General features: G+C 36.0%; 2 protein-coding genes across 2 annotated transcripts; both read right to left on the reverse strand.

Annotated features, from left to right (window-relative positions):
* Nucleotides 1–7312: 7312 nt before the first annotated feature.
* On the reverse strand, nucleotides 7313–11177 carry LOC140227966 (uncharacterized). The gene is made up of 3 exons (XM_072308349.1): nucleotides 11141–11177; nucleotides 9176–9287; nucleotides 7313–8474 (listed from the first exon to the last, which is right to left on the reverse strand). The coding sequence occupies exons 1-3, from the start codon at nucleotides 11175–11177 to the stop codon at nucleotides 7313–7315; spliced, it is 1311 nt and encodes a 436-aa protein (XP_072164450.1).
* Nucleotides 11178–11781: 604 nt separating this feature from the next.
* On the reverse strand, nucleotides 11782–16979 carry LOC140227722 (uncharacterized). Its single transcript, XM_072308131.1, has 6 exons — nucleotides 16958–16979; nucleotides 16598–16813; nucleotides 15865–15951; nucleotides 14382–14672; nucleotides 13148–13369; nucleotides 11782–11873 (listed from the first exon to the last, which is right to left on the reverse strand). The coding sequence occupies exons 1-6, from the start codon at nucleotides 16977–16979 to the stop codon at nucleotides 11782–11784; spliced, it is 930 nt and encodes a 309-aa protein (XP_072164232.1).
* Nucleotides 16980–17321: the final 342 nt, after the last annotated feature.

A 17321-nucleotide genomic window follows, 5' to 3' on the forward strand; every position in this document is an offset into this window, starting at 1 on the left:
TTTGATTCTAGTATGTCTGAATAATATCTCTTTCGAGATGCCCGGATTAATGTGGTTAATGTATTTCGATATGTTCTGTATTTTGCTTTGTTCTGTGGTGTTGGTTTACGTAAGGACATTTTATATAAGCGATTACGGGTGAGTATAGAACGCATTAGCCCTTTGGTAATCCATGGTTGTTTTGTTTTTGCGCGATTGTTCTTATTAACTAAGGGAATACGATTATTATAATAATAAAGAAATTTATGCAAAAACATTTCGTAAGATAAATTCGCGTCATTGACCGAAGTCACATCTTGCCATTGTTCGCGTGATAAATCAGGTATTAATGAATTAATATTTTCGTGAGATTCTTTTCTTCGCGTTCTATAGCATTTTTGTTTTGGTTGAACGTTTCCAATCTGCTCGTGAATGGTAAATATTGGAAGATGATCAGATATATCTGAATAAAGTATACCATTAGTATAATTTTTATCAATAATGTTAGAGAAGATGTTGTCGATTAAAGTCTCAGTTGACGTAGTGTTACAGATTCTCGTAGGCTTATTAATGTGAGGATAAAGACTACTTAATGATAATGTGTTATGAAATCTAGAAGAATTATGGTTTGTCGTACTTAGTAAATCAATATTGTAATCCCCCATTAAGAACAAACTTTTATTTTCATGAATAATTGTATTTGAAAAAATTTCAATGCTGTCTAAAAATAAATCTATTTCGTTATTTGGTGATCTATAGATAATACCTATAATAATATTTTTAGTTTTATCATTTATAATTTCAACAAATAAACTTTCAACACCATTAATGGATAAGTCAGGTCGGAGTTTGTAACGAAGTTGATTATGTATATACAAGGCTACTCCACCTCCTCTTCCAGTCCTTCTATCTGCACGAATCATATCATAATTTTGAATACTAAACATATTTGGGGAGACATAATGCAACCAAGTTTCAGAAATTCCTATTACGGAAAAGGCAAAATGGTGAAGAGAGTTTAAGAGCGTTTCGATTGATTCAAAGTTCTTATTCAAGCTTCGTGAATTGATATGAATGAGGCTGAAGTATTTATCTATGGAAAAACTGTGAACAGATCGACTGTCATTTCCAGTTTGGGGGCAAAATTCGGAATTGAATTCGTCAATTGTGAAGTATTCACTATGATGATCTGTTAAATATTGGTCCTCAGCTTCGTGTGCAGGTTCGTTATTCATTATTCAAAGGAGAACACGACGGAAGAAATGGAGGCCATTGAACACAGACGCGCGTCGTACTGTGGGTGAGTGCAAGTGAATGAGTGGAAGGTTGCCTATTGTGTGTGTGCATCTCGCGTGCGAGAGGGAAAGATACAAAATGTTTAGCTTTACTGGATTCGGACAGTTATGGCAGACTATCTTTGTGAAGTGCAGGAAATATTACAAGTCTCTGATAAATATCTTTATATGATAATTTAGGACAAAACTTATTATTTTGTTCAGTAGAAGTTTGTAGAAATTTGTAAATTGGAATAATACGAAGAAATAGTTCAGAATTAATGAATACTAAAAGTCGTCGAATATGACTGTAATTGTTCGAGAAATATATACATCAAAAATTCGCAAGAAACAAAATCTGGCATAAGATACTGTAGCGATTCTCAAAACTAAATTCACGATAGTATGAATGCGAGGAATATCAGAAAAAATATAGATATCATTTACAGTCTCACTAATTCTTAATTTCCGATACCCCAACAGATAGTTGTTGGAACAGGTTTGTGACTTGTTATTATGTAAATAAACATCTTGGAACCGTAAACATTTAAAAATTTCAAGCTTCTCTTGAAAATTGAAAATGACTCATGCATCTTGGACGATCGGGTGCAACAAAATTTTAGTGATGCATGTTGCCTATGCTGCATGCATGATAAGAAGCAATCAGTAAGGTGCATGCATCTAGTATCATGCGTTTGAACAAAGACATAAAATTATCAATTGGAACAAAAACCAAAAGGCTACGGATATGGCGTTTTTACCCCTTTCCGCACACAATAAAAAAAAAAAAAAAACCAACTGAATTTGAATAATTCAGTACACTATAATAGTATCACTGGTGTTTTAACTACATAATATACATAAATCAGGTAGAATAAGTAGATCGATAAATTGATCGATTGTAAGTAGATCGATCGATCATGAAAATTGAAAATGAATCGTGCGTCTTGCACGATCGAGTGCAACAAAACTTTGATGATGGATGTTGCCTATGTTGCATGCATAATAATGAAGCACACAGTAAAATGCATGTATCTAGTATCATGCGTTTGAACAAAGACATAAAATTATCAATTGAAACAAAAACCAAAAGGCTACGGATATGGCGTTTTTGCCCCTTTTCGCACACAATAAGAAAAACAACAACTGAATTTGAATAATTCAGTACACTATGATAGTATCACTGGTGTTTTAACTGCAGTAACTTCATAAATCAAGTGGATTAAGTAGATCGATAAATTGATCGATTATAAGTAGATCGATCGATCATGAAAATTGAAAATGAATCGTGCGTCTTGCACGATCGGGCGCAACAAAACTTTAATGATGGATGTTGCCTATGTTGCATGTACAATAATGAAGCAAACAGTAAGGTGCATGTATCTAGTATCATGCGTTTGAACAAAGACATAAAATTATCAGTTGGAACAAAAACCAAAAGGCTACGGATATGGCGTTTTTGTCCCTTTTCGTACACAAAAAGAAAAACAACAACTGAATTTGAATAATTCAGTACACTATGATAGTATCACTGGTGTTTTAACTTCATAAATCAAGTGGAATAAGTAGATCGATCAATAAGTTGGTCGATTATAAGTAGATCGATCGACCATGAAAATTGAAAATGAATCGTGCGTCTTGCACGATCGGGTGCAACAAAACTTTAATGATGGATGTTGCCTATGTTGCATGCACAATAATGAAGCAAACAGTAAGGTGCATGTATCTAGTATCATGCGTTTTTACCCCTTTTCGCACATACAATAAAAAACAACAACTGAATTTGAATAATTCAATACACTATGATAGTATCACTGGTGTTTTGACTACATAAATCAATTGGAATAAGAGATCGATCGATAGTAATTTGATTAGAATGGGAGAATACACTGATGTGACCCGTCGGCACAATACCCCGATAAAGTCGCATACCCCAAATGTATAAGGAAAATTGCAAAATATTGTAATTGAGATGGAGAATAATTATGAGGGTGAAATGTCCTTCGATATCAAAAGTTCAACGTCCATTACTTGCTGCAAGAGTTAGAAATGTTTTTTTACTAAAAGTATTTAGTTCTATCCCTTTTCGTAATTATGTTGTACTATAAGCGACTCCATCAGGGCACCGCGACAACGGGTCACATGATAAGCTTGCTGCGATAAGACTAACCCCTGTCTATAGTTAGGGGCAGAGTATGTTGGCCGCGGGAAGCATTAGACCTGCAAGCTAAAAATATTCAAATTTTATGCATATTTGTTAAACAAGAGCAAGCCAGAGAATCAGTGAGCAAGCAGGTATGTTCCATTGTAACATGTGTAAATTTACTTGAGATCTAAATGGTTGCCTTGCATAACAGATAATGAATTTCCGAAAGCAACATAAGCATGAAAACGTGTGAATCTATATGGTGCCCTCGTTATCGCAGTAACTGTTACATAACCACTGTCAAGCAAACGCCAAGAGGGCTGAATGAGCCAAGTTCGTTGACTTATTTAAATCGTGATTGCTACTCAAAACAGGATATACTACTACATATTTTGGAAGGTGTGAAACGAATCTTAATGGTTGTAGAAAAAGAACAAGTATCTATGCAATCTCAAGTGGTATGCATTGAATCGGTCTGCATTTTATGCCTCACGCATACTAAGCCAGTAATACACTGTAATGAGATACTGTCACATAGTAGAATTAGTTAATATAATGTATAACCGACAATGAGTGCCTATTTTGTTTCAGACATGAGATATAACTTTTCAATGCATTTGGCATTTTCTGAGAAATAGAAATTATTACTGTGTGAAGAAATAATCACATAGCTTCTCTGAAACAAGTGGTACATTACTTTATAACTTTTCAATATGCATTTGGCATTTTCTGAGAAATAGAAATTATTACTGTGTGAAGAAATAATCACATAGCTTCTCTGAAACAAGTGGTACATTACTCAAATTTATATGGGATGCCGTCATGTTTGCGCCACTTCCCACTGAAAAATCTCAGTTTTGTACCTGTTGCGTACAAATTTTGGACCTCTTTTACCCATTTCCTTTTTTCTTGTAGGTCGGTGGGGGTTAAGTCATCAACGATAAAGTAACGATCGTTTTTTAGGGTATCACGCGCTCGGCGCATCACATCTACTTTATCACGATAGGAAAGTAATTTGATGAGGATATGACGTGGTTTACCTTCATATCGCCTACCATCGCGATGTGCGCGTTCGACTTTACTATTGATGTTGAACTTCTTCTGGAGGATGTCCTCAGCAATCTTAATGCAGTCCTCGCGCTCTCCTTCTTGAGCTTCGGGGATACCAATAACTCGAACGTTATTCCTCCTTGAAAATCGCTCATTCTTGTTTGCAGCCATTGCGTGTATCTCAAGCTTCGACTTGAGCTGCGTTATTTCGTTCTCCATGTCGTGGACCTTCTTGTCGAGATACTCTTGATTTTTTTGCAGGTCGTCGATACGTTTGCGTTCGAATTCAAGCGAGGCGCCTAAATTCGTTTCCAGCTCGGTCAGCTTACTGATGAAGTTGTCGACTGCCTTGCGAATCGTAGCTTCAAATCGCTCCGTCGCTGCTCTGAAGAAATTTTCCAGATTAGCCGGCAATGGTGTAGTATCGTCTCCGTGCGCTTGTTGCTGTCCGGGAGTCGGTACAGGTTGGTTCGATGGTGAAGCAGCCATGTTTGATGTATTGGGAGCCCCGAGTTCATTGTCTGAGCTATCGGAAGCAATGGATTCCGGGACCGCTGACAAGACACGGTTGGTAGAGCATGCTGCGTTCGAAATTGGCGGGCTGCCGTGACGTGGAACTGCTGGGTTGGGTGTGCCAAGATTGCCGTGGGTAGAAGCACCAGCTCTGGTTGTCCTGGGTGGATTTTTTCGAGTAGTTGATTTGACTGGTTGAGGATTCATGCTGGTTCAAATATAGCTTGAAAGTAATCACAATAAATTACTGACCTCAACAATGTTGTTTGCAGCAGTCTAGGTTCAAATGAATGTCCTAAATTCCAAAATATTTCCAAGATTTGAGAGACCTGCAGTTGGATGCGTCTTCACTCTAAGGGCGCCATCACTCTTATCTTATATCATCGCGTGCGGGTTGTGCATAATGTGTTCAAGCATCTGCTTATATGAATGTGGATTGATGTTATGTATCTTTATAAATACTGCCTCTGGACAATCATAAATACCTCGTAACAATATTATTATGTATAACAATAAGGCTGTGGCTACTTTCTCTTCACACGTGTGCGATATAAAAAATGTCATTAGGGAGTACGCCATTATCCACTCGTCTATTTAAAGCTTAAAGAACATAATGCTATAATTCTTATTACTGCTATATTGGTCTCCAAACAGTATCCAGCCGCTGTCCGCGCTAACGTTATTAATCACAGACTTAGCAGTCACACAACGTCACAACCTCCTTTCTTTAGGCAATAATACAATCTGCTTGTGCATTCAAAATTGCTTTTTGTTTTCCTTTAACCCCTTTTCCTTTAAAAAAGACATCACATTTTAGTATTACTGCGATCGAAATAATTACATACATGCTCAGAAAGTTGCTGTATTACTATATCAATTCTTTTGTATCGAAAGATAATCGCAAGCTGCTCGGGGTTGCACATTGTGTGTCTCTTTATAGCTGGCCAACGCAAAGTATAGTAAAGTGTATAATGAGTGCACTATCAAAACATCTTCAAGTTGAAATTTAAGAATAAGGTAAAAACAGATGGACAATAATATTTTGTATATGTATCATTGAATAATGTAATATCTACAATAATCACATTAATTTTCACATCATTTAAACGTTTCATAATTTACATTCATACATGCATGATAGTGAATAATAGTGAATAATGTAATATCTACAATAATCACATTAATTTTCACATCATTCAAACGTTTCATAATTTACATTCATACATGCATGATAGTGATAACACAAAAAGCGTATTGGACGCTGTGGCGCTCGATAAGATGATCAGTAACGACTATGCTCCTCTGTTCCACTGCCACACTGATTAACTGAACATTACACCACTTGGTCGCATGTGTGTACACAGAGTCTGCAAATCGCTTATAAGAAGATCGGAAAACATTCCAGCATGATTTGAGAATGTTCAGGTCAGGAACTGTTCTGGTATTCTATGATGTCTGCAATGAATGAGATTGGATCATGATTCCCAATATCCTCTATCCTAAAGCCTTTCCATTTTTCACCTTGCTGAAGTCATATTTACATGTAAGAAAACACAGCTTGAAATATCAGTCTAAAACCTCCCCTACAAAGACTACGCTACAGTTCTGAAGAGAATTGGCCCCATGCTGTTGAAAGAATGCTGTTAATTCTCTTTATTGGGTGAAAGTATGTTGATACGGCAATAAACGCGTGATCGTCTTCCTTATTTTACCTGAACCACAAAATCCGACAGAGTTGCCAAATATGATTTTAATAGGTAAGTAAGATTTAAAAATAGAGGATTATCAGCTTTGGAGAGAGTAAACTCACCAAAATTGGATAGGACTCTCAATTAAACTGAAATAAGATTCAATGGTAGCACAGTCTCTTAGAATTGTACTCTTTAAACAAAAATAATGCTCCACTGGAACGTATCTAAATTTTGCAGACACAAAACGGAATTGGTAGAGACCACAACGAAGAAATCTTCAGACAACACGAAAACTTATTGTCCAAAGACGCACTTTGTCCATGATAATTTCAGATTAGCAATGCCCATCTTACTTTTCCTTACCCTGAAAGTTTTCACGTATTCATGTGCCTAACTGGAACACAAAGAACATGCTCCCCCTCCCCCGACAAAAAAAAAAAAGAAGAAGAAAAAGATCAGATTGAAGAATCGTGCTTCTATAAATGGGGCAAAAACACTACATCCATTGTGAATTGCTCTCTCGCTCGTCATTATAAAAAAAAGAAAAATGGAAATTATCATGATTAACCAAATTGACGCCCACCAGGAGACACGTTAGTTGGTCTTTTGACTGTGTTATTAACATAAACAGCTGATTACCAAACTATTCAAAGAGCCACTTATGTGTTCGTAACGTTCATATACAGCTCCTCTTGTGACTTTGTTTTATTGTCAATGTGACCTTCTTTTGTTTTGTCCACCTTAGCATACAGTTCTTCGCACGTTACTGGTTTTGCTTCCGAATATGACCCAACTGTTTTGTTCACCGTTGAATAAAGTTCCTCGCACGTTGCTGGCCTTGCTGCGGAATATTCCCCAAATGCTTTGTTCACCGTTGCATACAGTTCTTCACAAGTTCCGGTAGTTGGATCATGAGTAACTGGATTCTGGGGATGATAGCAGTCGTTCCGGATGTCATCTCTATTTAAAGGATGACTATCATGGGTGGAAGCTTTGTCAGGATTCAGCAAGCAGTATTCCCCGGAGTCAAAAGCATCGGTGAACTGTGGTTTGTTGAACGTTTCGATACTACTTGCTTCGTCAGGATGTAGTTGATAATAGAAGACATCTTCACAATTCACGGTTGGTATGGGACCCTCATCATCGTTTCTATCGGAGTGAACTTCACTCTGAGAAGATGGACCAGAAGCTGAGACATCTGTTAGGGGACACTGCGGTCCCTTATCCAGGAGGGAACGACTGAAATGATAGTACTCACGGTCTCTATTCCTAGAAATATTCTGGGCAGACCGTTTGCCAAAATTCAACGAGTTATAACACCTCTCATCAAATAAGTGGGCTACATCGAGGGATCTAGGGCTCCTTTTTGTCAACCAGTCTTTTCTACAAAGGTCTACATCCTGGTATTCACAGTCCTCATAGCAGCTCGCCGTTTTATCCAACGATGTTTCCTGTACTCCATGGTTCTCATAAACACACGGGATACTTACTGAGGTGCGTACAGAGCAAGTGACGTGGCTTTGTAATGGAGCTGCACAAAGGGAGAATTGTTCTAAGTTTGGTGCCTGTGAAGGTCCCTTGCCTACCTCCGCAGCATCCTGGTAGATGTGATACGGGTTCTCTTGATGAGTCGTGACGTCACTGAAAACATTATGATGGTGGTCCTGGAAGGGATGACCCTCTGTTCTAGCGTCAGGACTGGTATTACTCAATACAACATGATCCGTCGAGCTCAAATTTTCGTTTGACCTGTCTAAAGGATGCATCTGCAGTTGTCTGTTGTTTGATTGACTTGAAGTTTGTGAGGATTTACGTCTCTTTCTGCAATGACAATGAAGACACATGTTTTTAAACAAAACGTATGATACGAAATAGAGCACACACACAAAAAACAAACAAACAATGACAACACAACATTTTTAAGATGATTTGAGTGAAATATGACTATATCTTACCAGATACGATAAACATTTTGTGGAACATATCTTGTTTTAGCGAGTTTTGATTAGGAATAGCATGTGCAGTGAAATATCATATTAGAATATCGAAATCCAATATTTATCTATCAATAGAATATCCAAGGCTAAATGCATAATTATTTTCTACTTAAATTTGCTGTCTTTATTCAAAGTTTTAAGGATAATTATATTACATGAATTGAAATATATACAATGAGAGTCCAAAAGCGCATACATCAAACAACCACAATTAACATATAGGGGAAAGAAAAACAAGTGTGTGCAGGTAGCAATGATACCTTCCACTGCAATCCACACCTCCAACAAACACACACTGACACACAAACACACACTTATGTGAATTGGTATCTACATGCATACGTATTGTCTGTTGTTACTCAAAGTCTCAATACATTAATGATTGCGCAAATATCAAACAATACCAGTTAACAAATTAGGGAACGAAGCAAATTGTGTGCTGTAATATAGTTAACCTTCGCGCAGTTTGATCCCAAAACAACCACTTCCAAAACAAACACGATAATGAATTAAGCAAACACTCACCTATTCTTGTAATGCTTGCACAGTGGCGCGGAGAAAATGACAAGTAGTATTAGCACAACACACAGAAAAGCTACCAGTGTAAATATGACATCTCTTTTACGAACTCCAGAATCTGAAATGAAATTCAAGAAATTCAAATCTTTGTCACGTCACCCGTAGAGAAAAAGTAAACTGAATTGAAAAAGCAAGATTGGGAAGCTTTGTTTGTAATTGTTTCATGATCATGATTGCACATTTTCGTATTATCATGAAAGTTATAATGAAGTGACATCCCACAACTTCAATGTATTGAATAAAAAGAAATAAACCACACATCTCCTGATACCAAGGGACATCTGGACCAGGTATACAGCTTTGTCCCCCCCCCCCCCCCAAAAAAAAAATACAATGTATTTCATTTTTAACTTCTTTTACTACAAGTCAACATAGGTAATGGAAGAGAGGAAAAAAAAGATAGACTGGAGTGCCCACTTTACTTGAAATCAACCGAAATGTAGATTACTTTGGTGTGCTTTTGAAAGCAGAAAGCTCTTTTGTTTTAGCTGGTTTAGCGTAGATGGTTAGTCAAAAAGTCTCCTTTGGTATTTAGACTAAGAAAGGACAACATGCAATGAATGTTAATTTTCTTCCGTTAAAAAAAGAAGAAGATATGTATAATTTCCGACTTGAAATTTACCAAGGAAACAGTAATATATAAAGTATATTGCTCTGTAGTTTATCAAATTTCCGTCCTTCTTTCGACCTGCCACTTCTTCAGGAGTCTTGTAGAGACTCCTGAAGAAGGCGTAGGACGCCGAAAATTTATGTCAAATATTGGCCAAAAATGCATTACCAGTTTGTTTCTTCATTTCTTCGTGGACGCCAATACGTGAAATCTCAACATATTTGAATACATGTGTTATATACATACACACACACACATGTATATATATATATATATATATATATATATATATATATATATATAATATGTGTGTGTGTGTGTGTGTGTGTGTGATATGAATGTGAATAAAAATACAAAATGAATATGCATGTATGTTGAATAACATCAAATTGTAGGGATATGCAGCTTACTTCCAGTTGTTTCGTTTGTACTTCGTATCATCGTATCTTCAGTTGGCGTTCTATCTCCTATTCAATATGAAAAGAACAAAAGCAGCAAAATGAGCAGTAAAGTTGATCAAAATGATTTCCTCTCCGTAATTTAATGAATGTCGCCTTGTGCGATGGACTGACGGAATGAAATTGGTGTCAAATTTATTTGCATGTGATCAAGAGATGATTACAGAGAGTTATATTTGTTAATCCGACCATAGAATAAAGTTCATTATTCCAAAGTTTCGTTATTTCAAAATACACAGATGTCCTATCTAACAGATATTCAGTAGTCCAAAACTAAAATTAGGTTTGTTGCTTTTTCGGAATTACGACCTTATTTCATCAATTTTTCAGATTAAAGAATCTTCGGAAATAGCGAACCTTATATCATTTTCAGAAAGTAAGGAACAGCAACCAAATATACAAGCATAAGATGACTAAGGTAGAGACTTTCAAGAGTTTTTCTTTGAATTTGTTTACTGGCGAATAATTTCCCAGTACACGACTTTTTTTTTTCCCAAAGTGTATTTATTTCATTACCGTGGTCTGACTCCCCTTTGCTTAATTTACTTTTAATGATTTATACATGTTTTTTTTTTTTTTTTTTACCCCTACACATGCTGCTTTTTTACCCGAATTAACCCACTCCATACTGAATTTTGAAACCCCCGTCAGGTTCCCGTATGGAACGGGTTAAGAAGAGGTGGTTTGTGTACAGTTTAGTAAGATTGCAAATGATAATCTATTCAAACATTTGGTAACTGTGCTTACAGCAACCACTGTCTGAACAATAGAATGTAAGAGAAAAGAATAGGCAAATTATCATTTGCACTGAGCATGTTAAATTCATAAATACATGAAACTCACTTAGAGAAAACAGAGTGGTGGTCTCGTAAAATGTCATTAGATCTGGGGTAGTCCGTCTCTTGCCTATTTTGAAAAAATGATAAATATTCGAACATTCGTGATATTATAGCAGATATGACCCTAGTCATATATTTTCTTTATTTTCTTCTTTTAAGTCTAAAAACAAGCTTACCACGGTGTTTGTATTTCTCTTTTTTTTTTAAATTATGATAATGATTGCAAGACTGTACGTATAATCAGGCCGAGAGGTGAGACACCTCCCTGGTATAATGCATGCATTTTTAACCTGTGTGGACCCCTCTGAAAACCAGCCTTTGCCTGACGACGGCGTTCTACCCCATGAGTGGAAAATAAAACATGAATTAAATTGAATTGTATTTTTCCTGTGAATTCATTTAATGCATAAATAACATGTATCAGTTAAAAACAGAAATACAAAAAAGAGGCATGTACATCTCTTTGGACATTTATAGACAAGAAGTTACTTGGTCTTTAGTTTCTGAATGTTGTGCTTGAAAATCTGTAAGGTTCAAGGGCTCACAGTTGTCCTTTCCCTTTTACTGGTATGCAACGGAAAATTCGAATACTTTTGAAATGATAAATAAGATACATTTATACACAAAGGATTTTCCATTTGTAATTCAAAAAAAAATAATCTTGTAATACTCACTGAAAGTGTTTACTGCACTTTGTGTTGTCCAAGTTGTGGTGTTATCAGGACGCCACTCAGTATCTTTAAAGATACAAAGATGCAAAAAAAAAAAGAAGAAGAAGAAGAAGAAAAAAAAAAAAGAAAACCCGACGAAGGGTAAAACTAGAATTCGTGTAACGAGGCAATCTGGCAAAATATTTGTATATTGTACATAATGTGTTTATATATGAAGATTTTGATCGAGCTGCCTCCATTCTTGTCAATTTGAGATATTTGCGATTATAGCTGTTAAAAAAACGAGGAAAATCATAAGGACAACATGGGATATGCTTAATCATTGCTTCAAGACTATTTCTTGCTATTCAGCAAGTAAGGTACCAGCTGAAAACAAAATATTTTGCTCTATGATGGACCAAATATGTTTAAAAATGGCACTAAACCTGATAGGTAGGGATGATTCAAAGATTTGGTCAATTGAGATGATTGCATATTAGGTATCTACATTTGGTAGAATGGTTTAGGAGAGTAAAATGTTCCCTGAACACTCTCGACTGGAATGAACCATGAGGTAATGACTCAACAGCAATTTTTTTTTTTTCAAGTAGTAATAGAATATTTTGGTACGCAAAAGACATAGTGGTAATATAGAATTCAGCTCTTACGGTGTTCAACTGCCATTGGTAAATTGTGACATCAGAGGCACAAACATACTGAACCGACGTAACAAAATTCGAAAAATACTATACTTTCCTGGTTTTCTTCTAGTTTTTGTTCTTTTTTTTTTAAATTTCTTACAATTGATATTATATATTGTATACCATATATATATATATATATATTTTTTTTTTTTTTTGGGGGGGGGGGGAACATTGTGCATTACCAAAAGAAGAGATACTCATCTTGGTTTTGAGGTTTTGAAAACTCGTTGAAAGATAATATCAGTAACACTTTTTACCCAAAACCAAAATGCACAATCTTGAAAAGTTTTGAAAAATGACGTTTGAGGTTAAGACTTAATTGAAGACCACCGACTCATCCATATGCCTGGGCATAAACATACATATCGTCTAGCCAAAAGTATGCTAGAATTGATTTAGAGGGGATCCTGAAAATGTTGCTTACTGATTAAACACATTGAATTCCTGAGAATCGTTAAATCTGCTACTTGCGATTGTATTGCTATTTTTTTTTTCAACCCCAATGTTTACTTTTTTGAAGCACAAACGAAAAGTAAATTAATATTTCAATACTCTTTTACTGCATGTTGAAAAAACTATACAAATACACCATGTTTTGGCGATCCCGCCATTCTACCTATCAGACACAGAGAGGTTACTCTAATTTCTACTACGGACCTGTTGTTTTAATTTCGACTGTTTGGCATGACGGGACCGACGCATTCCATTCCGGGAAGTAAGTCGACCAACCAAGTTGTTCCACACACTGAAGCGTAGCGCTGCCATTGATGATGTAACCATCTCCACAGGTGAGAGTAATCTTGGATCCATAACTCGTAACATTTGAGTTCCAGTGACCATTCATCACATGTCCGGGAGGATTACAAACCCCGACCGAAACTATATGGGGGGGGGGGGGGAGGGGTGAAAGAAAGACAGTAGGAATGTATCCTGAAGAATCTAACAATAATGAATCGAAATTCAAGAGAAATGTCGAATAAAAAAAACCTCGATGTCGTCTACAATTAAGTAAACCATCCATATATAAAGCATAAGGTTTCTCAGACATTCAAACCGTTTCACCACAACTCAAGACGTGCATGTCGTACCATTTCATCTTAAGCCTTCTTCACATTGCTGAACAGATTTTTTCCTTCTTGCTATCGTAGTGGAAGAAAGGTATCTTTGAGTAAGTAACGAAGATGTGAAAAATTACCGAATTTATCTCATTATTATCTATGTCATGAAAATCAACATGGGATGTGATCTTCTCTCACAAAACCAACAAAATCAGTTTCGTATTTTAAAGTCGAATTTTGTGTTTCTCTATGGCATTAATATTTATCTACCTAACAAATTGAAATTGTAAATACATATTTGAAATATAAAACGTGCCCCTAACAAAGCTTTTCAAATTGTCTTAATCGGCTTTCGGTGACGTATGTAAAATAAATGATGGAAAGTGAAAACCCAGCACAAATTTGAAATGCAGGCAGCCATGACTTTGATATTGTTACGTTGTTCATAGCAGCATTATATGAGTTTTTAAACCCATCATTGTTTAACACAATTGATGCATTCAAACAAACCCATGATGATATCTGTTCTAATCTCATTTTGTATAAGCTCATATTCTTGGATCTTTGTTATTTCATCAGTCAGTCTTGTGGGTTGGGGTCATTACATCCTCATCCGTGATATATAGTTTTTAATTGAGGTAAAATGTCAGAATGTCTCTAAATTCTCTAAATTAGTCATTTTAAAACTAAGATGTTCCAGGTAGATTTGGGGGGGGGGGGTTGCATAGTCTGTAATGTTTGTTTTTGCGTAGTATTTCATCGATGAATATTACTTCATGTATTTTTCTTGCTTCTTTTTTTTATGGGGGGGGGGGGGGGCTTCTCGCACTCACCATTAAACAAACTATAGACAAGATGACCTGATCCAAGTTCTTCCTGGCTGGGACATGTCCACTCGTGGGAATAATTTCCACCAGGAATCAAGTCGGCAAGCCCTGCAGAATGTAAACATACACACATCCATTTTGTCTCACTTTCCTTGTATAGCAGAGCAATATCCTTGTGTCTTGGTTCCCCTCTACAGGTAGATGTACACTCCTCAACAGAATGAACGTCAAATCCCGTTACAGACAGAAGCGAGAATGATTGATGATTGTCTTCGTAGCATCCAAGAAATCCAGGCTCTGTGTGGAAGCAGGATTTAATGGTGGTTACCAATGTAACTTCATGTACAAATCATTTTTTTTTCGGTCAAAAATTATTATGCATAAATATAATATGTATAGTTATCATGTTTATATATGATATTATATATGATATGTTTATTCATAATCATATCTATGAGTACATATATTTATATATGTATAATATACTAAGCATAATTATGTATGTATACATATATATTACATTCATAAACTTGCTCCTATACACCTAAAGGCAAATTTTTTATTTGTATCTATGCAATGAAATCTTGAACGAAATAAACATAAAGACGAACAGGAAATTCATTAAAAAAAGTGTGTACATATTTTACTTCTTTTTGTTTGCAGTGACACACACACACACACACACATATATATATGTATATATATATATGTATGTATATATATATATATATATATATATATATATATATATATTTATTTATGTATCAACGGCCTCGACACAGCATTTTGATGACGCGTTCGGGGCTCTAAATTCTTGAAATCTGAAATTTTAGTTGCCCGAAATAAAAGCAAATGCAACATCAATTTTGAAACTTAGTTGCCCGATCGAACCATCAAAAATAGAGTTGGTGGCCCGACACCAATCTTTAATTGCTGCGGACAACCGCTAATGTCGAGCCCTGTGTATACAAAACACCTGGTAAAGCCCAATCACTCTAGTTTTATTATTTCGCGCAGGTTATAACATATCACAATACATCAACACAACAAATTAACAAATTGATATTAAATGTTTCAAAAATTAATCATGGACAAAAGAAAACACAAATGTTTTAAAAGCTGCTTGGAATCAATCCGGGGGCAGATATGCACCGTATAGCGAGTTCTACAAGACAGGAGAAGATGACATAAATTTTCTCTCTCCAACTGAAGATTAGATTCTTTGTGGAACCAACGTGCAACTCCCTCGAGATAGGAGATTGCTAAGAGAGACCTATAAAATAATTTAATAATAATTAACCAAGTACTGGGGAGCACATCCATTACCAGCTTTCCAGATTAATAACATAATCTTAAATTTAACTCTTTCACATAATATTGGTGACCGATTAATGTGTGAGGAACAGGAGTAATGTCAGAGAGCTTAGGTTGCCTACCTATAACCCTACTTAACACACCTTTCATCTGAAAGTGACAGTATCAGCCTCACCTCGACATTTAAGTCGAACAGTTTTGTTCGTGGAACAATCAGTGGTTGATGTTGGACAATCCCTCAAACGCTGAACCCTGTAAGAATCTACAAATTGATGCCATGGAATAAAGTTGTAAACTTGGTAACGCTTAGATCAATTTTCGAAACGATAAAAAGAATAAAAATATTACAGATACTACAAATAAATATATATCGGTATGTCTGACAACTGTTCTCAAATTTGAAACTTTTCTTGATATGCAAATGTACCTTCTGCATTATCTGCCTTCTTTCCTCCGATTTCATGTTCTTTTCAAATGTGTTACGTTTATCAATACAATGGTTAATTAACTCTTTTTTGTGTGTATTTTTACAAGCGAAATGATAGTCACCTACAAAATGATAACAGTGAAGTCATTTTCTTTTTTGATAACAAAATGTGACAGACCTGGGGCCTGTTTCATAAAACTTGTCCTCAGTGACAAGTTGTCATAGATGTGACAAGCTACTGAAATCCTTGCATCTGATTGGCTGAGAGCAAATTTGTCACAGAAATTTGGCAGTTGTCAGTGAGGACAAGTTTTATGAAACGGGCCCCTGATGTTGTATTGTTTTGTGTTACAAAATCACAAACAATACTCTAAAAAAATTATTATTGCCTCTTTTGCTTTTTTGTCGTTATCTTATACATTTTGTATGCACAGTTATTGATTCCTATTCATTGATACTAACTCGCATTAAAAAAAAGTACCTTCGGCTGGACATGACAGTGGTGTTCTGTTCTGTACTGCTGTACTGGGCAAAATCTGAGCCGAATACTTCTCTGCCGCAGGGAATCCGAGCTCTCGGCAGACTAAATTAGCAGCTATAGTGTTAAACCCATCGTAGCAGACATATCCGTCTGATCCAAGGACAACTAAACCCTCCAGGGGAGAGGGCCCATCAACCAGCTTCACAGAGGGTATTTCTGGAAAGTGAATTATGAGCAATATGACACACATTTATATTTATCACGAAGCGAAGATTTATTTTTATTGATGTGACTCGTCACGTTACTAGGAGTCATCACTATATTTTAGCTTGGACCATAACTGAGAATGATCAATCTTACGAGATTTGGGATTTTGGGTCATTGTCCTAACACAAGTGAAAGATATGGTTCGATCGCAAACTCAAGCAATACATCGTTAATGTCGAAACGGTCCCCCCCCCCCCAAAAAAGAAGAAAATAATGAAACAAACAACAGATATCGTCCATGCATCTCGGCGGGTGAGCGGATGAAACCGCTGCAACACTTCCAAAAAAAAATCCCACAGTAGGCAAGCTATCATTTATGTGAACAGGCACAGCCATTGAGGCATACTTGTATAAAACTCGCATTACTTTGAAAAAAAAAAAACAAATAAACATGTATTTTTTTCACTTTAAATATGATGACGCGATTGTACACCAGGTATCTAACATTCTTGCAAAA

Source organism: Diadema setosum, chromosome 4 (genome assembly GCF_964275005.1).
Source record: "Diadema setosum chromosome 4, eeDiaSeto1, whole genome shotgun sequence".
Taxonomy (NCBI): domain Eukaryota; kingdom Metazoa; phylum Echinodermata; class Echinoidea; order Diadematoida; family Diadematidae; genus Diadema; species Diadema setosum.

Coding starts and splice junctions, on each gene's coding strand:
- LOC140227966 (XM_072308349.1), bottom strand. CDS start 11,177: ATGACATTTTACGAGACCACCACTCTGTTTTCTCTAA. Junction 9,288..11,140: donor CACCACTCTGTTTTCTCTAA/GTGAGTTTCATG, acceptor ATTTCATTTCAG/ATTCTGGAGTTCGTAAAAGA. Junction 8,475..9,175: donor TGCAAGCATTACAAGAATAG/GTGAGTGTTTGC, acceptor TTGTCATTGCAG/AAAGAGACGTAAATCCTCAC.
- LOC140227722 (XM_072308131.1), bottom strand. CDS start 16,979: ATGACCCAAAATCCCAAATCTC. Junction 15,952..16,597: donor ACTGTCATGTCCAGCCGAAG/GTACTTTTTTTT, acceptor ATCAATTTGTAG/ATTCTTACAGGGTTCAGCGT. Junction 13,370..14,381: donor TGTCTATAGTTTGTTTAATG/GTGAGTGCGAGA, acceptor CCCCCCATATAG/TTTCGGTCGGGGTTTGTAAT.